The sequence below is a fragment of the Pseudorca crassidens genome, chromosome 8 (assembly GCF_039906515.1).
Source record: "Pseudorca crassidens isolate mPseCra1 chromosome 8, mPseCra1.hap1, whole genome shotgun sequence".
NCBI lineage: Eukaryota > Metazoa > Chordata > Mammalia > Artiodactyla > Delphinidae > Pseudorca > Pseudorca crassidens.
The window spans coordinates 12,936,078-12,959,863 of record NC_090303.1 but is presented as its reverse complement, the minus strand read 5'-3'; the positions used below and the strand labels follow the sequence as shown (position 1 = coordinate 12,959,863).

General features: G+C 45.8%; 1 protein-coding gene and 1 long non-coding RNA gene across 3 annotated transcripts in view; one reads left to right on the top strand and one right to left on the bottom strand.

Moving 5' to 3' along the window:
* The window catches only part of GLI3 (GLI family zinc finger 3), a 285,323-nt gene that overhangs the window by 170,558 nt on the left and 90,979 nt on the right, over positions 1-23,786 (bottom strand). The window contains exons 1-2 of one of the 2 annotated variants that reach the window (XM_067745854.1): positions 23,422-23,557; positions 19,486-19,728 (exon numbers count right to left, since the gene is read on the bottom strand). In XM_067745854.1, coding sequence (XP_067601955.1) covers positions 19,486-19,675 — 190 coding nt within the window. In that variant the 5' untranslated portion in view covers positions 19,676-19,728; positions 23,422-23,557. Of the gene's footprint in view, positions 1-19,485; positions 19,729-23,421; positions 23,558-23,786 lie in introns of those variants that run through there. The other variant, XM_067745853.1, reaches the window with a different exon arrangement.
* LOC137228839 (uncharacterized) lies at positions 15,758-21,046 on the top strand. Its single transcript, XR_010945375.1, has 2 exons — positions 15,758-16,012; positions 19,707-21,046. It is a non-coding gene; the product is annotated as an uncharacterized lncRNA (long non-coding RNA).

The following is a 23,786-nucleotide window of genomic DNA, read 5'->3' as shown; positions in this document are numbered from 1 at the left end:
ATGAGTATCTTCTTTAGGGTGAGAACCAAGACAGAGGAGAGGTGAAAGTAACTGCAACCATGCAAGGGTCTTTCCCAGAAGGGAAGGCGATTCGCTAGGTGTTTGAGTTCATTCTCTCACGTCACTCCCATTACCACCTTAAGAGGTTGCCATTTGTGCCCCCACTTTAAAGATGAGAAAACCAGAGTTAAGTGCTGGTTCAAGGTCAGACTGTCAGAAGGTGACAGAGCTGGGACCAGACCCTAAGTTTCACCGACTCTAGATCTTTTTGCAGCAGATCAAATAGGCAAAATATTTAATTTACCACGTCCAGTTCGAGATGGCAGTCTGGGCAAACACATTTCTCACCCACCCCTCTGAAGAACTCTCTGGCATAAATAGATGGAAGTGGATGTCGGATGATAAAAATATGAACAAATAATAATAAAATTTACTGAGTACATATTTTGTGCGAGGCGCTTCTAAAAACTTTATTTATATTAACTAATTTAATCCTCAAAACAAGCCTATGAAGTAGGTGCTGCTCTTATCATTGCCAAGATGAGAAAACCGAGGCTCAGAAAGGCTAAGGAATTTGCCCAGGATCACACCGTTGGAAGTGGCAGAGCCAGGATTGGAACCCAGGCAGTCTGGCTTTAGAACCCACACTCTTATAATAAAATCAGAACAAGAAATATCAATGACTTTCTACAAGATGCAAAGAAGATAAGACTGGAATTATAACTGAGGCTTGTAGAGGGGGCCTAGATTATTCTTTAAGGGAGCAAAGATAGAGGTGGTGCTCAGTCCAGCCAAGGAGACTTTGACTGGGCAGAACTTTACATGGAACACCGGCGTCTCTCCTGTGCCTGTCTCCTGCACAGGTGGCTGGCACATTCCTGAGCTATAGCTTTATGTTTCTTCTTCAAAAAGCAAATGCACTAGTGTTGAGCAGAGTTCCCTGTGCTATACAGTAGGTCCTTGTTGGTTATCCATTTTAAACGCAGCAGTGTGTACTATGCAACAACCTAAATGGGAAAAGAATTTGAAAAAGAATAGCTACATGTATATGTATAGTTGAATCACTTTGCTGTACACCTGAAACTAACACAACATTGTTAAGCAACTATACTCCAAGATAAAATAAAAAGTTTAAACAAAAAAAAACCCACAAATGCACTGGACTGGGAAAGCGAGTTCATTATGGATTTTGGAGCCTTCTTCCAGCCCCATGTCTCTCACTCAAATGCACTCCCCATGAGAGCCATACCAGCTCTTACCACTGCAGGTTGCCATGACCCCTCATCGGTCCAAGCCACGCTGGCTCTCCTTGCTCCCCAGAATCAAGCCCTTCCCGCCCTGGCATGTGGACAGCCCTGCTTCATCTCCCAAAGGATGATCCTGGCCGTAGATAACGCACGATTAGGACACTCACTCCAAGGAAAGGAAACCAGGGTAGCCTCCTTCCCCAAGGTTTTAACACAAACACATACACTCAGAATCGCTAGGCTTATGAGGCGCTGGAAGGGCATAAACAAGAATGACCAAGATAAACAAGAAAACCTAACCCTGGAGGAAACTTTTAGAGGGTTCTGAGAAAGTACTGCATACAAAAGACAAGAGCGAGATGCTGAGAAAAGGGAGCCGTAAAAGAGTTTTCTTTTTAAAAAGCCCTTAGATATTAAAAATATGATTGCTGAAATGAAACTGTCACCAAAAGCACTGAAAAATGAATTCAAGCAAATTTCCCAGAACACAGAACCGAGAGCAAACAGTGAGAGAAAAGATAAGAGACAAAGAGAAAAAACTCAGGACGTCAGACATTCAACTAAAGCAGAGTCTCAGAAAAAAACAGAGAAAACAGGGTGGATATAAAAGATATAATAGAATAAAAATCATCCCAGAGATATAGAATGCATCTTCAGATTGGAATGGTCCACCAAGTGATAAGCAAAACGAGCAAAAAGTTAATTTAATTTAATTTATTTTAGAATACATACATCTAGGGACATGCGTTCTGACTACCAAGTTTCCCAAAAGTTTCCAGAGAGGAAAAATAAGCCACCTACACAAGAATACAAATCAAACAGGCATCAGACTTTTTTTTTTTTTTTGCGGTACGTGGGCCTCTCACTGCTGGGGCCTCTCACTGCTGGGGCCTCTCCCGTTGCAGAGCACAGGCTCTGGATGCGCAGGCTCAGCGGCCATGGCTCACGTGCCCAGCTGCTCCGCGGCACGTGGGATCCTCCCGGACTGGGGCACGAACCCGCGTCCCCTGCATCGGCAGGCGGACCCCCAACCACTGCGCCACCAGGGAAGTCCCATCAGACTTTTCATCTACAACTTTCTATGTTAACAGATTTTTAAAGTTAGAATTCTGGCTCAAGGATCAAACAAAGCAAGGGCAGAATAAAGATATTTTTACACAGGCAAGAACTCAGAAAGTACATCCTCTGTTGTTGAAAAGTTACTTGATGTACTCCAGTAAAATAAAAGAATAAACTTCGAGTGACAAATTTGTCAGACCCAGGAATCAGTGGTTCCGACCCAGTTGATTGTGAATGGATGTCCCGAGACACCTGGTCCAGACTACCTGGGAGAACGAAGTGCCCAGGAAAGCTGGATATTCCACCTTAAGGGCAAAAGATGTGGTTGGGAGGTTGGGGAAAAAAACGTAAGGATATTATAAAGGCAAATAACAGAGGAAAAGCTAAAGCAACTACAAAAATGCAATACACTAGGCATGCAAGCTATTAAAACACTTGTTCTTTATACTGGACACATCACTGTCAGGAACCACAAAGAGGTAAGTGAGATCCTAACATTCTACGGTGTGACAGGGAGGAGAGTTGCCACAGCTGTAAGGCTAGAGATGCTTTATTGCTTTTCAACTTTTAAAGTCAACTTATGAACAGAAACATAGCAGATGAGGTGCTGATTGTAAGATACATGGAGATATTACAACTTTGACACTATAATAGGAAAGGTTGGCTTCAGGAGATTGCAGGGGAGGGGGAGGCGGGCAACCTTAATATCCCTCATCTTTTGAACTGGAAAATCAAAAGTTACTATGAGGGCTTCCCCGGTGGCACAGTGGTTAAGAATCCGCCTGCCAATGCAGGGGGGACACAGGTTCGAGCCCTGGTCCGGGAAGATCCCACATGCCGCGGAGCAACGAAGCCCGTGCGCCACAACTACTGAGCCTGCGCTTTACAGCCCACAAGCCACAACTACTGAGCCCACGTGCTCCGCAACAAAGAAAAGCCAGCACAATGAGAAGCCCGCGCACCGCAACGGAGAGTGGTCCCCGCTCGCCGCAACTAGAGAAAGCCTGCGCGCAGCAACAAAGACCCAACACAGCCAAAAATTTAAAAAATAAATAAATAAAGTTACTATGAAAAGTTGATGAAAAAAAGAAACAGAGGTTTAAGGTAGTCTTTAAAGTTATAAAAATCACCATTAGGCAAAACAATTAGCACTAATATAATATTAATATTGAAAGGAGAAGAAGCACAGTATTAGAAAATTAAAAGTTAACTGTCTTATTGGAGAGTCAATAAACTGTACTGAGTAAAATATATCTAGAGCTGATATGTCAGGAAATTAGGGTACTGGCACATTCTGGAGCTGTAACTGTTGTCTATCAAAACAATTAAAACAGAAATATCAAAAACTGTCCTTGGCCTGGGGTTGGAGCAAGAAGGGTGGGGCAACATTAGCTTCGCATCCTAAGCTCTTGTGAACTTTATAATTTGTTGAAATGAGCATGCGTTATAAATGTAATTTTAATAAAAACATAATAAAATGTTAAATTATAAAGAGAACTTCAAGGTTTCTTTCCGGATCTTTTCTAGGGATAATAACAAACGAATATTGGAGTAATCAAATAATCCCCATATATGAAAAGAAAAAAAAGGGTCCGCTTTTACAAATCAGTTTTTCCTGTTCAGTTTGTACCTTTGCTTGTACCTGACTCAGCTTTCCCAGTTTGGAAAATCACTCTGGGGTGGAATCCTAGTAAAATCCCTTTATAACTCCTGAGTGGACTGGAGGCTTTTAGCTCCACAAGTTACATTCCATTTTGGCATCCTCAGGATATCAGCTCTAACTGTTCAACTAAATCAGACATCACTTGACAGAGATGAGCCAATATTCACAGGTTGATTTTGTAAAGCATTTAGCTGTGAGTAGAAAAAGACCCTAAAAGGTGTTTAAAATCAAATAAGCCCTCAATGAACACAAGAATCTTCACTTACACTTACCACTCTATTGAGAATCAATTGTGGGACTTCCCTGGTGGCGCAGTGATTGAGAATCTGCCTGCCAATGCAGGGGACACAGGTTCGAGCCCTGGTCCGGGAAGATCCCACATGCCGCGGAGCAACTAAGCCCGTGTGCCACAGCTACTGAGCCTGCGCTCTACAGCCCACAAGCCACAACTACTGAACCTGAGCTCTAGAGCCCATGCTCCGCAACAAGAGAAGCTACTGCAATGAGAAGCCCGTGCCCTGAAACGAAGAGTAGCCCCCGCTCGCTGCAACTAGAGAAAGCCCGTGTGCAGCAACGAAGACCCAACGCAGCCATAAATAAATAAATAAATGTTTTGTTTTTTTTTTAAAAAAAGAATCAATTGCTTTCACAGACATAGAAAATGAACTTATGGCTACCAAAGGGGGAAGGGGAGGGATAAATTAGGAACTTGGGATCAACAGATACACACTGCAATACAAAATAGATAAACAACAAGGACCTACTGTAGAGCACAGGGAGCTCTATTCAACATCCTATAATGACCTATAATGGAAAAGATTCTGAAAAAAGAATATATATGTATATATATACATTATATATAAAACTGAATCACTTTGCTGAACACCTGGAACATCGTAAATCAACTATACTTCAATTTTTTTAAAAAAAGAATCAATTGCTTTAATCCTTTGCATATCACCATATCCCACTGTTATTTCCAATGCGAAAAGCCTCTCCTCCAGTTTCAGAACACAAGGCCACCCGCAATATTAATTTCTAAAAGAAAAAAACCACACTTTTTTAGGAATATTTACTTTAAAGCATGAAATTCTTTATGAGCTTACCTACAAAACAGAAATAGAGTTACATATGTCGAAAACAAATTTATGGTTTCCAAATGGTAAGGGGTGGGAGCGGAGGGATGAACTGGGAGACTGGGATTGACATCTACACACTACTATATGTAAAATAGATAACTAATAAGGACCTACTGTATAGCACAGGGAGCTCTACCCAATACTCTGTAATGGCCTATATGAGAAAAGACTCTAAAAAAAGAGTGGATATACGTATACGTATAACTAATTCACTTTTGCTGTACACCTGAAACTAGCACAATATTGTAAGTCAACTATACCCCAATAAAAATTTTTAAAAACGAAATTCTTTAAAAATACAAATAAAACTTAAAACAAAGTTTTGTTTTTTTGTATTTTATTTATTTTTTATACAGCAGGTTCTTATTAGTTATCCATTTTATACATATTAGTGTATACATGTCAATCCCAAGCTCCCAATTCATCCCACCACCACGCCCCCCTCCCCCCGCCGCTTTCCCCCATTGGTGTCCATACGTTTGTCCTCTACCTCTGTGTCTCTATTTCTGCCCCGCAAACCGGTTCATCTCATAATCCCTAAGCCATCAGATTAGAGAGGGAAAAAAAAGAAAATGAAGCTCCAACTTCTCAGAATCTATTTCTACCTCGGCTCTTTGTAAAACTAGGCTGGCAATCAAATAAAGCAGTACTCGGGGAGAACTACTTTACCTTGGTCTCAGATATTATTAGCTACGTAGGACAAGTAAGGATACGACACACATCTTTAGTATGGCTGATGCCTCCAAGGTCATGAACTTCAAAACCCATCATAGGATGCAGAATGCAGAGCCTCTAGCCAACCTGCATCCGGGTCTCACTCCCAACCCCACCAAGTGCCCACCACCCACTCGTGTCGGGAACTCCCGTGACAGGAGTGCCCATGCTTCCACACTACGTCACCCTGTAGGACCTCGACTCTTCAAAGAGGCGCCAATCACAGCCCTCATATCAGACTCTGTTTAACAGAGTTTCTAATTGGAATCTTCATATTCGAGACAGAAGGCAGCAGCAAAGAAATCCATGCCTAGACTCACGCTTACCTGGTGACTCATTACGAGAGAAAACTTCAGAAAATCTGAACATTAACAGAAGGAGACTAGCATGAAAGGAACAAGGCTGTGCTGTTACCAAAAAGAATGGATTTTTAAAGAACATCCTATTGGATTTCCAAAAAGGCAGGTCTATAAGGCAGGTCTATGTAAGGCAGGTCTCCCAGCTCTTCCTCTGTGGGGTGGTTAGCGCAAGTGCGGACCACTCACCTCGGTCACAGGTGGGCCATTTCACAGCCTAGTGAGCATGTTCCCAGACACTAAGAACACGTGGCCACCAATATGAAATATTAAGATGCATAACCAAGCATGAAACGGACTCACGTTGAAGAAAAATCTAGTGCGAATGACCCCAAACTGCCCTTGAACCTTTCATGACCTGGACTCAGTTCCTTGTTCCTGTGAACCATCAGAAGATGGAGAAGAGGGGCTTCCCTGGCAGTCCAGTAGTTAAGACTCCGCGTTTGCACTGCAGGGGCTGTGGGTTTGATCCCTGGTCATAGAACTGGGACCCCGCATGACGCAGAAAAAAAAAAAAAAAAAAAAAAAAAAAAAAAAACCCGAAGATGGAGAAGAAAGGGAAGGAGCATTTTCGTTGGCACGAAAATGCCAACTAAAACTTCTGCCTGCCCGAGATCAGAGGGCACGCCTCTAAAAACCCAGAAAACCTATTTTCTACAAGCTTCTTAGACCTTAAGGGCAGGAACTGTGTGCCGGACGAGAGCCACTGAGGACGCTCAGGTTCCATCGGTCAGGTGGCGGGGGGGGGGCGAGTGACATGACCGGTGACAAAGCCTATCTATGTACCCCCTCGGGAGCCGTGACAGCGCATGCAAGCACACATCACTGGAGGACCCTGGAAAGCTTGTTAGAGGGTAATAAACTCCCATGCTTGGCTGAAATGTTAGCAAGGGTAATGATCAACTCACGTGAAATCTGTCGCCCCCAAAAGTCAAAAATTCAGGGGAACATTTCAGATTGCAGTTCAGAACTCCTCATAAATTAATGGAAGTCAGACATGAAAGTTTGTAACAGCTGGAACAGGTCAGGCAGAAAGAAAATGCAGCATTGGCATATGTGTTATGTGAATGTCCTAGAGTCCATACATTTGATATTTGGAAGGAAGAAGGGAAATGTTAATTAGGAGAAATTTCATACCGGATTTAAATGTGCCATGGAGTCAGAGCTCTATTGTAAAACCCCGCTGGAATCAGAAATCACCCTCCCCGGACCCGGGTCGTGCCTTTCATCCTGCTATTTTATACTTGTTGATATGGGGCTTAATTGTTTTCATGTGTTGTTTCGTGCGATCTCTCCCCAGAATATAAAATCGAGAGCCAGGGTCATACTTTGTACTTCTACTGTGTGTGGTGCTAAGTTAACACTGGGGAATCAATAAAAATATCTAAGTCATCCCTCTGCCTTCTCTAAAAACCTTAAAGCAACTGTCCATAATTTTTAGACTGCTCTAGTTATAAGTGTCTCAGGGGATGGTAGTCGCTCTTGAAAGTCTCCACATTAATGTTTCTTATTCTCCTGATACAGGGGAAGCATTATTACAACTTGCATCTTTATTACCAGATCCAGATTTATCTCAAGTCAGATCAAGTCCCCTGAACTGTAACCCTATGCAGACAGGGTATGATACTCACATTAGTCTTTAAAGCAAACGTCAGTCTTGCCTGCAGGTCCTTGAGAGAAAGGGATCCCCCTGGTCTCCTCCTTGACTGTCTTCATGCATTTGCTTCTGTCTTTTCTTTCCTTAGCATCTATTTCCTCATTTGAGTCTCTATGTGTCTCTTTAGCCTGCACTGGCTCTGTTATTCGTATTCAGTCCTTTTCACCTTTTCTCAAAAATCATTCCTCCAGCTTCTTAATCAGGCTTAACTGCTGTTCCCCAGGATTATTTCAGTGTATCTGAGACACCAAAGCCAGGAGACCCGGAACTGCCCGTATCAGTGGGACAAGAAGATGCCTTTGTGTGAAAAGACTATGGTTCTCTCTCTCTCCCTCTCCGACATAAACATTCCAAGCATACTTATAAATAAGGGATGCTCTTCCCCTGCCGCTTCCTCCCCTGGGTGGGGCAGGGCAGTCCACTGCTCTGATGTCACAGGAGAAAACAGGTGAGGGATGGCATGGTGGCCTCAGTGCAGCTGGAGAAGCTGTCCCCAGACTGGCCTAGGTGGGTCCAGATACTGCATTATTCTGGTGACACGTGAAAGCCCCAGTTACTTACAGAGGCTGCTCTTCGGAATGGAGAGTTCACATAACGAACGAATCCATCATTGATCCAACAGACAGCCTATGGCCCCAAAGCCCCTGCAGGTGTCAGGGAAACAGGGACACGGTGGGGAGAGAGTTTATTTCACAAGACAAGTAGGAGAGCAGTGCACGTGGGGCCTCCCTCACTGGCTCCCAAGCCCTGGGCCGTGGAATCTAGACTCACACTGGCCCTGGGAGCAAGCCACGTGATCACTCCAGATCTCAGCCTCAGTTAATGCAGGTGCCAAATGCGTTTGTGCAAAAACTAAATGAGATCGTGTTATGGGGTCCTTAGCCCAGCGCCTGGCACACGATCAATGCTCCACTCATGGGCCTGTGGTGACTGCCACTGTTTCCCCACACACTTATCCCCCCAAAATAGAGACACAGAAGACCAGGAGGCCTCCCCATGTTCAGGTCATAGGTAACTTCCAATTCTTTGGAAGAGTCTCAGCTGACAAGCGGTTTCTCCTTCTCTCCCACGTAGCCACGCCTGGAACATAGCAAGGGCAAAGGAAGCCCCGAGCACACGTGTGTTCTCCATGTTAGGATCTGAGACCTAGAGACCCGCGTGGCAGGCAGCCTGCCCTCCCAAGACCCTCCAGACCCTTGCCCGTCACCGTTGGCAACACCACCGTCCAGTTCTGGAAGAATCCCTAAGTTCCCTGCTGAGCCAGCCTGCCCAGGCCCTTGTACAGACCTGGACTGCCATTTTGAAGTCTCAGCAGTTATGGGGCAAGAGCTAAGGATTTGAGCTCTGGAGGCAAACTCCGTAAGTTCGAATCTTGGTTCGGCCACTTTGAACCAGGTACAAATGGACAAGTGACTTAGCCTTCCTGGACCCCAGTTTCCTCATCTGTCCCTGGGGAAAATCATGGTGGCCTCTCATAAGGTTGTTGCGGGGATTTAATGAATTCAAGGACGAAGCCCATGCCATATGGCACAAAGTGAGGGCCTGATTTCTGCCCCCTATAATTTCTAAGCCAGAGGGACCAGTTCCCACCTGGGCTACTGCAACACCTCTTGACAGTTGTCTCCATAATTCTACACTCCGCCCCTTCAGGACAATCCCCACACACATATCCCTTCAAGTAAAAAATCAAATCACGCCACTCCCTCCACTGGCTTTCCATTTGCCTGCAAAGATCCCCTCAACTCATCTCCCCCGCCTGCCCACCACACACCCCTTCTCTCTGATCCAGGACGTGGCCATGGCAAACCCACGAATTCCACTTTTTAAGCGGAATGCTCTCCCCTTGGACCTTCCCAAGGTTGACTCCTTTTTATCACTTGGGTCTCAGCTGCAAAAACACCACCCAGGAAGGCCTTCCCTGTTCTGCCCGCCCATTCCAAGGTGCCGTGCTCCACCCCGAGTCTCTCCCCAGCACGCCACCTGTTTTAGTGGACTCAGTGCACCCACTGTGCCACCCTGCTGACGTCTCTGCCCCTGCGTTTGGTGTGTATCTCCTCTGGCTGGAATGTGGGCTCCACGAAAGCCCGGACCTGATCGGTCTTGGCAAATGCTGGCCCCTCAGGACCTAGACAGTGCCTGACTTGTAGCAGACTCTCAAAAAGATGCATGGAATTTCTGAAATGAGAATGAAGATCAGGCATCGTGTACCCAGTGGAGTAAGACTTGAAGCTGGGGCATGATCAGAATAGCTGGGGACACTGGAGGCACTCAGGTGCCTTCAACCGCTCATTGACCATCTCTCTATATCATCATTTGTGGAACGTGATGGGCAAAAATTATGCGCAAGACATCATTAAAGATAAAACACAGAGGCTATACAGAAATGCATCCTACAGCATTACATGCTGTGGGATGTACATCCTGTACATTAAATATAGACGTGAACTACACATCTGCTCAAAAGAGTCAACCTATGTGGTCAGATTTGTCGGGCCAAGCTGGAATCACAGATGCTGGGGGAGAGTGGCGGGGTGGGGGGGGAGTGATGGCATCTTATGACATTCCTTACCTTAAGGGGAAAAACAGGGATTGGGGAGGAAATCTGAAATCTTGCCGAATTCGAATGCAGGTTTATTTCACGAAAGCAAATGGAAAGAAGAGGTGGTGTCTGTTTCCCAGGATGCTCCATGCACACTTCTCTGCTCCTCTCTAAACTAGAAAGCAGGGCCCCCTTTGATCCCACTCACAAGTCACAAACACAGTCAGGATGCAGATTCTGCCCCCCCCTCCCAAGTGGACGAGTAAACACCCAGCTTCCTAGAGTGGGCTTCCTCTGACCTACACAATGCCGGCTGATTAGCCCCGCAGCCCTCCATGGAGAGGCCCGGTTCCTCCTCAGGGGTCCCCCCATCTCCCCTAAGACTATTTCTGTCCAGGCCAGATTGCGGGCTTATCCCACCCCTGGAAGTCTTTGTTCTCATTTTCTCCCAGTGGTATTAGCTACTTGATTTCCCAGCAGAATTTCACTTTGTTATTTCTGGCCCCTCTCGCCAACCTTGCCGTGGGCCCTTTGCACAATTCCTCTAGCTCAACGGACGTTAGGGGATTTGTGTTTTTCAATGAACTAAAACTCAAGTTTTTTAATTTTATGGTGAATCTTATATTCTGAAGTTAAAATGTGTCTTGCTACAGAACACTCCTGATTCACTGGAAATGAAACCACATTTATTTCCCAATGTTTGGGATTTGTACTTTGAGACCCAGCTATTGTGATGATCAGGGTTACCTAATACAGAAAAGCTCAGCAGTTGGAGAACAAGTAGAAATGGATTTTGTTGTCTTCGAAAGAAAATATAACACACGACTCAGGAGAAGCAGCAGCACGTCCTTGAGGACCACGGGATAAGTCAGCCAGAGAAGTCGGGAGGGGCTGGGGATGGAATCACAGTGGCAAATCAGAAAGAGGAGGTGAATTAAACTCTGCAACAAATCCTGGGCTGGTGATGGGAAGCATAGTTACCCAAAGATCTGCTTAAATACGCAAAGGCCATGAAACAAGTCTTAGGGCTCACCGTGGATTCATGCAGAAGAGGATCTGCTCCCAGGAAGCCCACTGGCCCGAACCTCTTCAGCCTGTCTCCTGCCACTCCCTGACCTGAGCTCCACCCACCAACCCCAGAGTCCTCTTGGGTCCTCACGAGTGACATGTTTTCCTTTGGCCTCCACGCCTTCAAAAACATTCCTCTCTACCTCTCTATCACAGGTAGAGACGTCACTTCCTCCAGGAAGCCTTCCTGACCCATCAAGGCTGGGTGAGGTATGTGTGTTACCTTCTCTTCAGGGGCCCTGCATCTATCTTTTATGATACATCCTTTGTGCTGACTTTAGGCAAGGAAGGGCTTATCTACTTGACTTATTGTCGCATTGGCCTGAAGCTCCATGAAGCAATGACCTTGTTCTTTCTGTCCAACACTTGTCACCACTTAAGAGACATTCAGTAAGCATGATTCACTAACAAATGACTGACAGGGGAACCAAAAATACAAACAGCTCAGTGAGTCAAGAACTTTCTTCATTTTTTTCTAAGAGGAAGAAACTCATCAAAAACTGAGGTTAACAAAAAGCCAGGAGGCCCCCCAAAGAAGGGAAGATATTAGGAAGATAAGAACAGCGCATTTTAGGAGAGACCCAATGTAGAGACCCACATGTAAAAGCTAAAAGGACTGAAAGTTGGATACTTTTCAAAGAGTTCCACAAGAATCCAAAGTCTATCAGGACGTAAGAAGGACAGAGCCGTAAAATGCCAGACCGGTTGCCTATATTAAACCAAACTGCACAAGGCACAAAGAGAAAAATCCAGCCCTTTCACTAAGCAGGATGCAGACACAGCACAGATTTATAGGTACAAGGTCAAGAAAGCTAAAGCAAGGCAGGAGATGCAGCTTTCAAGAGACATCAAAGGTAACGTTCTTTAATTACACAACAGAAAGGAGGGGGCCAAGCATAATGTTGCCTCTGTTAGAAAAGAGGCTGGAAGGCTGTTAGCAGATGGCTATGAAATGGCAGGCGTTGCTGTGTGTCTCGTGCTTTTTCTCAAGGAAAGAGGGAGGGACGGGGGGAGGGAAAGAAATCATAAGCAACTAAAAATATTGCCGCTTGTGTTGGGTGGTGGGCGGGTGGCCAAATTAGAAAAGGAAAATAACTCCGCGGAATATTTAAACAACTGGATTCACGATCCCGATCTATTTGTCGATGGAGGATTCCACTACCATGGATTACACGCACACTTGCACACTAATGAGTGGGAAAGATGCTACCGAGATCGTAAATTGCCTAGAGACGAATCACCGAAATTTGCTAAAGGGGAAAACAAATATCATGGTCACCTCAGCTACAGGAAAAGAGACCTACCCCTTCGATTTCAGACAGGCTTCAAAACACACAGGAGGGGCGAATCTCCTGTGAGAATCCCGTGGTGTTTACAATGAGTTGGTCCTCATCTAACTCTGGGAGCAAAGTGTCAATCTCCTCCAAAGTACCGCATCCCACCTGGTCTGAGCATCCTGGCAGCTTTAAGTGTGCTATAGGTGGGCAGAAGCAAGTATTCTTGATGTTTATAAATGTATAAATGTGTTATAAACACTTGAAACCCTGCTTACGTTCGTTCAGAAAGGATGGGGGAGGGGAGCCAGTGTGGATCAGAGGTTGCCTATAACGGGTGAATTATAAAACGGATGCAGAAGATTCAGTCTCTTCAGTTTGCCAAGGAGCCACCTCTGACCGGCAGGCGCTGGACTAACTTCATCTCCGGTGTGACTGAGGCCAATCAAGGAACCGCTCATCCCTTCTCTGCATTAACAAGCCCTCCCAGTCCTGCCTAGGAACTCTGGTGGATAGAAGAACAAAGCACTGCCCGGACTATCGCCTTTATCCTAAAGGAGATCCGGCCAACACACACGGACCACCCAAGGATATAGCTGTGATGTGTTTCAGGGTGAGAGTTACACGTGAACTTGGAGTGCAGGGTAGGGAAAGATCCTTGTGAGATAGGACTTAGAGAAGTCTTTCACAGGAAGTGCATCTTTAGTAAAGAATAAGTAGGACTTGAAGGTGAGGAGGAAAGCCAAGAATTATTCTGGGAGGACAACAGTGTGAGCAGGGCGGCCTGAGCAGTGGACCTCAGGAGCCAGACTTGCCTGCAGGGGGCACTATGTGGACAACAGAGGGTGAGAGGGCAGGGCCAGGGCACCGACAGGCCGACGGGTTCTCTCTAGAACATGATCTCCCTTTGCCTTTCCTTTCTATTCCTCTCCTGGAGGAATGGCCTTCGGGCTTCTCCCTGGTCCCCTCTAATAAGTATGTCCTAGTAAGTAATTCAGTGGATAAAATCAATAGCTCATTTTTCCAAAGGTCACATGCTCCTCTCCGCTTTGGGTCCCAGTTTCAGTCGTTATCTCAGAAGACCCATGCGTGGAATCACAGTCACGTCAAGTATGAGAGTAGTCAAGATTCAGCGGGGAGAGTGGAATCTGCAGCCCCCTCAAAATGATCCCTAAATTTCTACTGCTTTCTGCAGAGCTGCACTGCAATGTAGCTCTGTAAAAAAACATCCATGGAACTGGCTCACTGTTGCTGGTCTTAAAACATTACCTCCAGGTCGTTGAAAGAAAGTTTGGATCCTTACATTGAATTTCTAAGAGGACAAAAATTAGCAGGGAGCTATTCTTCAGCTCACGAGTAAGTTCTGCAAAACTTCCTAGACTTGCTTGCATCTCCCCACTCCAGCTTCCTTACAATTCAAGACGACCAGCCCAGGATACAAGACACTTGGCAAAGCCCCCAGAGTATGACCCAACCTCAGTCTTTCTGGTAAAACCCTCTAGTTTTCAAGGGGGGAAAAAAAAAACAATCCCAACACTCCTGATTGGCTTGTCAACTGTTCTCCAAAGACAGAAACGACAGCCTGGATGAGAACAGAACTGTGTGCTCGGGGAACTGTCACCGCCTTTGCAGTTTGGTCAACACCAAACTGTTCACTTGTGCCTCGTAGGCATCTTTGTCTTTCACAGCCTCCAGATGACACTCCAAGAGCAAAAGAAACATGAGCAGGTACGTCTATTAAATATGTAAAATACACCTCTTCCCTTCCCCTCACTTAGCAAACGTATTTCTAAAGAGTGTGGAAAGTCACCCAATATAAAGACAGACAGGTAGAAGAAACATCTTCCATGCCCTTTTTTTTTTTTTTTTAGCACGTCAGAAGGCAAGTGGGCTCAGCACATCAGCTTTCCACAGAAGACAAATGCCAGCCAATTAAAAATTCAGTTTCTTTTCTTTAAGCTAATTCCTCAGGTTTTGCTAATTAGCAACTAATAGTTCTGTCATCCGAGCTGGGAAACATAAGGAAGAATACCAGCGGTATGTTTTCAATCAAAGCATTTACATGGAGGAATGAATCATATTTTCCAGGAGGAATTACTGCTTGGGAGCAGTTGGGGGCAGAAGCAAAGCAGTCTTCACACAACTATAAAACTGTAAAAGAGACCTGAAATTTTAGAAAAGGGGGCATCTTTCTAAACCCTCCCCGCCTTTAACAAAACCAGCAGGGGATCTGTATGACATGACTGGTGATTCCAAGAAACTCCCCACCAAGACCCCTGCAGGGACCGTTAAAAAAACTGGACTCCGCACAGTGAGACAGAAGACAATGCAACACATGTTTTCTGTAATGGGGAAGAGAATAAAAGTTAAGTGTCGGCCAGGGTACAGGAATGCTTTAACTATTATGTCACCTGCCTTGTAAGTTTATAAAAGAAGAAATGAACAGTGGTTAAGTGAAGGCGGGGGGCGGGGGGTGATGGTGGTTTGAAATATCTGGCTACAGATGAAGCAGGAGTAGAATAAAACTGCTGAGAAATCTTTGGGCCGGAGATGGGGATCCTTATCCTGACTCCAGGACAAGGAGGTCAGATTCCCCAAATCTGGCCCCTCCCGTGCTCTCCCCAATTATAAAGCGTTAGTGATCCTGCAGCAGCCAGCCTGTCAGCACCACCCCAGGTCTGAGCCATGCAGCTTGAACATCAACTTTCCTGCCTTGACATACACCCCATCCACAGCTACCCTCGGCGAGACAAACCCCCCGATCCCCCAGTGAGGATTTTATTCCAAACACATGTTGCAAATGTTTGAAGTGTCCGCTATCCTGGGGTTTTCTTTTTCCTTTTTTTTTTTAAGTGCAACCCACAAAACCGAAAATACTTTGAATCCCGCCTAAGTGCAATTTGTGAAGATGCAACATTGCCTACCCAAGGATAACAGAGTGTTGTGCAATAAAAATTTTACAGATGTCCTTCTGAGGGGAAAAGCGATTTTCCCTTTTCCGGTCTTACAGGAAGCCTGCCCACACGTTAGAAATACAAAGTTAGTATATATAGAAGCACAAATTAGGCATCTTGGAACGTCTGCATTTTCCAACCACAGAGAAACGCAGGAATTACTGTGAGAGTTCACATGCCCAGATACACTGGATTAGAGGAGTCTTTCCCCTCCGACCGTCTGGTGGGGCTGGCAGACGACTCAAAGGAAAAGGGAACGGCCTGAAAAGATGCTCTGAACCGTCAGCTACCGAAGGTCTGCAATGAACTTATGTTCTAGACAAGGCTGCCGACTGAGACAAGGTAAAGAAACGTGGCCAAACTTTTACGGCTCATTTAAAAAAGAGGGTACTTTTCTCACACACTAAAAGATTCTTAGAAGATGTGTCAGTTTCAGCTTCCCATCAGTCGTTTATCTGGATAATTAAATCCACGGGAGGTGGATAAATATTATTACAAGGTACCTAAAAAAACGTTCATTATACTGGTAGAAGATGAAATAAGCCAACAGGGTTCTAGAAAAGTCATATCCCACTGACCCCTTGAGGCTTAGTTTTAGGACATCTTTAAATTATTTACCATGAACACCTAACCCTATACTTTTTATTTTTCCACATGTATTAAGTTTGTACTTGTTACATAAAACACTTTCTGCTAGGAATTTAAAAGGTTAAAACTCCAACTCACGTAAAAGCTTTAAAATTTCTCTACTCCCCAAACAGGAAAAAAATGATAGTCAGTCCACTAAGGTTCATCGAGAAAGGATTCTGTTCACAGGGCCACGGCACCCCTTGCTAACCGCACACCCTTTCCCTAAGGGTTACAACTCACTCCATCTGTAATCTGTATTTATAGAAGATGCTAACCTCAGGGACGGAGGAAAGCAGGTCTGGCGCAGACAAGCCAGTCTGCACTGAACCGAACACAACTGCAACTCTAATAAAAAAAAAAAACAAACGTCGGGGGCTTCCTTGGTGGTGCAGTGGTTGAGAGTCCGCCTGCCGATGCAGGGGACGCGGGTTCGTGCCCCGGTCCGGGAAGATCCCACATGCCGCGGAGCGGCTGGGCCCGTAAGCCATGGCTGCTGAGCCTGCGCGTCCGGAGCCTGTGCTCCGCAACGGGAGAGGCCGCAACAGTGAGAGGCCTGCGTACCAAAAAACAAAACAAAACAAAACAAAAAAACACGTCGGTTTGGAGAGTGAACGCATCACTTACAGGTGGTGGTGAGGGCATGGATGATGATGATGACGACGGAACGGAAGGAGGGGCAAGAAGGAGGAAGGAACAGGAGAAGAAAGATGGGGCAGAGGAGAAACAGCTACTGTAATGATTCCGATGCATTCGCCATGAGCCAGAGATGGTACTCAGTATTTTATTGGCATTGTCTCGCTTAATTGTCACAAGGACGCCATGGGACTGGGGGTCTTACATCACTCCCATTCAACAGTTAGGAAGGGATCCTTAGAGGGGCCTGAGAGCACAAGCCTACTTGGCAACGGTCACACGGCCAGTAGGCGGCGAGGCTGGAACCTGAGTGCCCTGGTTGCTGAGCTATAATCCCTAGGTCTCCCCATCCATGCGATGTATGTAACGATAGCATTTATTCACGTCCAATGAGTGAGTACGTTGAGAGGGTGGGTCAAAATGGCGTTTGGTGACAGACAACCTACCTCGGTTATAAATTACCGTGTGATTTTAACAGTGATTTGAAAATGCAGTGGGAAAAGCTGAAGCATAACCAACCTATGGGTGCGATGTCCCCTAAACAGGTGACAGTGGACAGTTCCAAGAGCCACCGAGAGTTCTTCAATGCCCCGGACTAGTTCGTACTCCACTGGAGGCCCGGGAGTGGGGGGAGGGGGTCGCACACACGGACCACCGAGAGGGGAGGAGGGCCTCAGATGTGCAGAGATCCCGGCCCCTCAAACGACGGGGAGAGAATTCAATGGGCAAACCGTTAGAACAAACGGGCCGAGGGCAAGCTGCAAGTTGGACGGCACAGACAGAAAGTTAGCAGTCATCTGCCTACTTCGGGCAGCTGTCCTGACCAATTAACTACCTCACCAATTAGTGGGCATCTGGAATCGAACACACAACACAAATATGAGATGGGGAAAGTTGGAAAGTTGTGTTCCCATGGAAGGGCAAAAACAAGACAGGGAACGTGTGGCGAATAATCTGGACTCGATCTTTTCTCAAAAGTAAGCGCACTCTCCGGGAATATTAACATAGGTCGAGAGTACGTACAGTCCCTCCAATTTTCTGCATGGATGAGATCTAATGCAGACCCATCCACAAAAATACAACGTAGAAAACTTAGGCATGTGCTCGGAGAAAAACCCTACCCACACTGTTATAAACTCTCGTTCCGAAAATAAAGGAGAAATCAAATAAAATGAAAGAAACCTCTAAAGAGGGAAGGAAAGGAACATACACATTACGCCTCCTCCTTATTTCTGTATCCGTAAAAGTAACAACTGTAGCCACAGGGCTGATAAGCACTTTTTAAACAGAGAAGTTGTAGCCTTTTTTTTAAAAGCGAACAAGAAGCCATCAGACCTTTTCCTCCATGCCTCTGACCACTTAAAAGAAATCTCCCTCCACCGAAGAAAATAATGTATCTTCCATCCTTACCAACAATATACTCTCGTTGGGGGGAGGAAGAAGGAGCGTTTACTGAGACTGAAGGTTGTGCGAAGCTCTTTGATCTGCACCCTGATGAGTGAACATTCCCCTCTGCTTCAAGCCAACTAATGAAGGGATGAAATTAGCTTTTATCCTGGGCACTTTCTTGAGCCAAAAACCATGCACTAATCAGCTGTCCTCACTCATCAGTCATCTGGCTAATGACCTTTTGCCTTAAAACACTAAAATTTCTGAACGATGTGGAAAAAGGGAAACGCAAACCAGTCCCCCCTCCCTGGAGCGCGATGGTCCATCTGGAGTCGGAGCAGGTCTGTATCCTGGCAAGGTGATAAATCTGTAATCAAGAGCTGCAAGCCTGAGCATCTCAATGTGAACTTCATTACTCCACCACCGAATTACATGTCTTTTAACTAGAACCAGGCCAGAAATAAACTGAACCCTTGTATATGTTCCTTTACGTTTCTGCCTTGGGAGAAAACCGTTGTATAGGTGTGTTCGGAGCCCTCATTAATTTCTTAAACTTTCTGAGTGATGGAAAAGGAGCTTTCCGAGGTCTTCTGGTCTGCTGATTCCAGAAGAAGGTAGGACACATGGAAAAATCTTCCACAGGAAGGGATTCAGCCTCGGTTGGTTAGAAGAGGTTTGTTCCTCCTCAACAATGAAGCAAAAAAACAAACACACACAAATCACTGAAAAGGGGGAATGGCTGCCGTTAAAGACATCTGCTAATGCCTCCCACTTCAGTAACTGCCCCCCTCTACCAGTCTTCCTCTAGCAGCATCTACTTGGGCGGAGCAAACCTGGTTCTAGCTCCCGGGAAAGGTCCACGTGGATTAACCACAGATGGACACCTTCCCGACGGCGGCCCTCCAACCCCCTGCGAGGCCTGAGAGCTGCTTAGGGATGCACAGAAATGGCTTTCCCTAAAGAGAGGCATGGACAGGATGTGGCAGAAGTAAGCAGTAAAGCAGACAGTCAATTAAACGTTTGTATAAATTCCATTTGTATAAATTAATACACGCCAAATACCTCATTCATTAAGCGCATGCACACACGTGCCCACACACGCCCACACACGCAGAGCCTGCCGCGGCTCCTACGGCAAGTGCCACGGGGAGGGGACCACTTACGGTAGTGAGGCTCCATGTAGCCGTTCCTGGGGTCCATGGCGAACACAGCGCCACGGTAGGGGACAGAGGGCTCGGCCAGGTGGGGCAGGGACCCATGGATCTCCTTCTTGATCAGCGAGGCCCTCTCGTCGCTGGATGTCGAAGGTTCCTCGCTGATCTTGCCAAGCCCCGGCACGCTCTGTGGCTGCATGGTGACTGCGTTTCTTCTCTCTCTGTGATAGGTCTGTCCAGGACTTTCATCCTCTGAAGAAGGAAGGGAAACGGAAACTCTGTGAGCGGCCATCAACTAGGGCTCCCTCTCCGTCCATCTACCCCCGCAAAAGAAGCCTATTTCTCATTCTTGGCAACTCTGAAAGCTACACCACGACGGGACAGCCTCAAGCCAACACTGCTTATGAATGAGGGTCCAAGATACGAATCGAAGGAGGAAGGCGGGCAGGAAATGAGCCTATTCACTTGAGATGTAGGGGGTCAGCAAATTCTCATCCCCGGTTTCCAGCCGAATCTGCCAGGGAGACTGGCAGCGGGGACTCTCCAGTATCCCCGCGGGTCCCACATGGAACTGGAAGTTTCGCCAGCCTAGGGCTGTGGATGTCCAGTTTCCCCTGGTCTGAGGAAGCCAGGTCTCCGGGTGATCTGGGAAGCGAGGGACCTCTGTTCCTCAGAAGAGGACCCGTTAGAAAGCGATCCCAAAGTGCTTGTGATTTGGGGCTTTTTTGAAGTCAGATTTGTGACCCACTGAGAGATGAAACAGAGCCAGACATGGGACAGAAAACCCATTGGTTCCAAGGGATAAAGATGCCAATCATGGAAACCTACAGTGCCCCTTGCAGGACACTTCCTGCTTCCGCCCACAGAGCAGAGCTGAGGGCTAAGACGAAAACGGGGTGAGGCTACGGGTGTGGAGGACATCAGTCACACTGATCTACATCCATGCTCTGGTGGGCTCCAGACGTCACTTCCAACATGTAAGCAATGGCTTGCTGAAATGCCAGCTCCCTAATACTTCTCCTTTTCATCTGTAAGAACTTTCCATCTGTCCACTATGATTCTCTGCCAATGTGATTGGATGACCTTTCTGTAATAGCAGATCAAAGAGCCGAGGCATAAAATCAAACTGAGCGGGCGATCGGAACCCACAACTAGTGGACCGCTTCATCTGTTAGAATCATACACACACTCTAAACTACGCCCACACAAGCTCTGTGTTTAATCCACAGACTGTGCTCTGGCAGACAAGTGCTGATAGAAACCAAGCTGTTGGGACACTGCTTAGACACCTCGTTTGAAAGCTGTTTCCTGTTCCTGATTCTCAAAACAAAAACTATATTTGGGTATAAATAATAATACTGTTGTACTATTTAGATGAGCAGATTTTGAACTCATCTAATCTCAATACACAAACCTCTCTTCAGAGTATCCCAGAAAGCAGGTACGTCTGGCTGAGAGCCTCTGAACAAAACAGAAGAAGTATGCTTTAGCAGTTTCACAGCTCTTTTGACAAATTCAGAAGAATAGCTATAAATTTGAATGAGCGTGAAAATACAAACTAAAGTAACAACTACTGTTTTGTGATGCCTAATAATTTGAACTACCTAAAGCCAGTAGAAACTCTCATTTTTCTGCCTATGTTTGGGACTTGAAGAAATAAGCAATGTATTTTTTTTTTTTTTTTTTTTTTAGCCTAGCAAATGACTTCCAAAACTGAACAGGCAATGCGGTATGTTCTGGACTTTACAGTAATTTTGCTGACTACTGCTGGATAACTGTGAAATATTATTCTAGTGTTATTCTGTGCAGATCCTCACCCCAAAACCTTGTAATGATGGGATAAATTATGAGTTTAATCTATCAAGTAACTACTAAAAAAGAAAATGGTGCAATCCCACATTTTCACCCATTGATCTTTACAAAAGCAATTCCAACCATGCTTTTGCTAATTTAAAAACAAACTCAAAAAAAAAAAACCTACATTTTTATTTTCCCTTCTGACTAATACTTTTAGGCCCTAGGCCACTCCCATACTTCATCAGCAGTAAAGTTGCAGGCTATAGAACGAGGGTTTGCAGTGACGTAAAAGCAGAAAGGTGTCAAAAACACTTCAAAACTCTTAGTCGGTTTTATAAAAATTCCTATAATGCACAAATGACCAAAGTCATGTTTTCCACTAATTTGCGCCTACACAAATTCCCACTTCCAACCGTATAGCGCTGAGGGGCAAATTCTGCAGAAGGCACCTTCATCTGGAAAACCAGAAAGCCCCTATCAAATGGGGCTGTGACACATAATTAGCATTCTCTGGGCAAGATGACTAACCAAGCCCTACTAATCTGTTCCAGGTTTAAAACAGGATTCCCTTGACTTAATCTTCCTAGAAGAAATTAACTTTTCTTCTCTTAAAACGGCATCCCTATAACAGAGTGAGTTTCTTCGACACGATGCCTCTACGGATAGCATCTGCATCCAACTTCGCGAATCACTGAGTAATTGGCACGGTCTGATCACAGCCCTCCCACCTTCTCCCCACCGGTGGGCGAAGGAAGTCGTGCGGCGGGGTACGTGGAAACAGGGGTGGGGGGTGACGTTTTAGCTAAAAATTATTTTCTTCGTGAGAGTTAACACAACATGCGTGAATATCAAATTATAACAAGAAATCGGCAAAGTTCAAACATTTGATACTGAAAACAAGAATGAATTCCCTTAGTAAAGTACAATGCAGGCCAGAATTTTTTTTCACGTGGAAACTTTCATCAGACTGACTTATACAAGAGTCAATGCTCCCAAATGTTCACCTCCCCTCCCCCTCCAGAACATTCCAGCAGACGATTATTTCATGAAGTTCATCTCGTGTACTGAGTTGATTCTGAGGGGCATTCAGATGAAAACTTGACAGTACACATGCCCCAGAATACAGACAGCTAAGAGGCTTGAAGGCGTGCACTCTACAGTGGAAAGGAAACTTTCCAAGCAATATTCCTGCCTGCTCTTATAAATTTAGCAACCACTTCAGCAAGCCAAAAAGACGAGAGCTGTCTAATCCTGCTCAGTTGAGCTGAGTTGTTCAATAAAGTTTGAGAGTCAGAGCAGACAGGCTACGCCAGGCCAAATTATTGACAGAAACATACTGTCCACCATGGCAACAAGCAGAAGTCGGCTGCAAAAATGTAAGCAAACAGCCCAGTCCTCCAGAAGCATCTGCCAATGGACGTGAACAGCCAAACACAAGGCGACTGTTCATGCCTCTCTCCGTTCAACAGCTGCTAGCTCGGGGGTCACACTGAGACATGCAATTCACTAAAAGCTTCAGGAGAAAATTATTTTCAAAACTGTCATCGGGATCCCACTTGGGACCCCCTTGCCTTCTGTAGAGCTGTGCTCCAGGGGAAGTTAAGGAATTCCTAACCCCCTAGGGAGAGCTGCCCCTGCATCTCACTTTAGAAACTGTCGCAGATCTTCCAGGCTCTTCCAAAGGCAACCCACATGGCATGGGACACGCTTAGTGCCATAAACTCTCCAAACTCAGAAGTGGCCTCGTGGCCAACGCTGCTGAGACCGTTTACAGTGAAGGTTTAAAGGAAGTAATCGTGTTGCCTGAAGCAGGACTCAACACACACACGCCTGTGGACGCTCGCAAACTCCTGGACGATTTCTCCTCTCGACCCAGGAAACAAGTGCTCTTTCGCCTCGGAATGGAAAGAACAGTTTCAGAGGATTCTTCAGATAGAAAAGTAACACCCTAGGCTGCATCACTAACTACGAACACCTCCTGTCCCCCTGACCGAATTAGCGGATGAGGAACTCCCGGGAGGTACACGTGCTCACCTCTGAAAGGAACACGGATTTTAAGCTGTCCCTTGAAATCCCGTTTTAGAAGCGTCACTCCTCTCTTCCCCCAAGACACAGGAGACACAGAGCAAAAGAGATCAAAATACTTACAACTCGTCCCAGGCTCCGGCTAGCTACTTTCTGCAAACTTCTCTCGGTGGGCTTTCTCTAGCGGTGCAGACCCTCGAGGAACATTCTCGGTGTCTCCCTGCCCCCCTGAGCCTTGGCCCTCTCCCTCTCCCAGGCAGTGCTTGCTCCCATTAGAGGAATTAAAAGTGGTTGGAGCCATGCTAAATTTAACAAGCTCATTAGTATTCTTTCTGAGTGCTTCGGAGTGAACTCTCTCTATTCAAGCCCGCTCTCTCCAGCAGAAGGGTCAGGCTGGCTAATCATTAAATCAAACTAATGTCACCCTATCACAATCAGCCCGAGAGAAGGAGGGTTTATTATTTCAGTTTATGCTAAATAAACGGTTT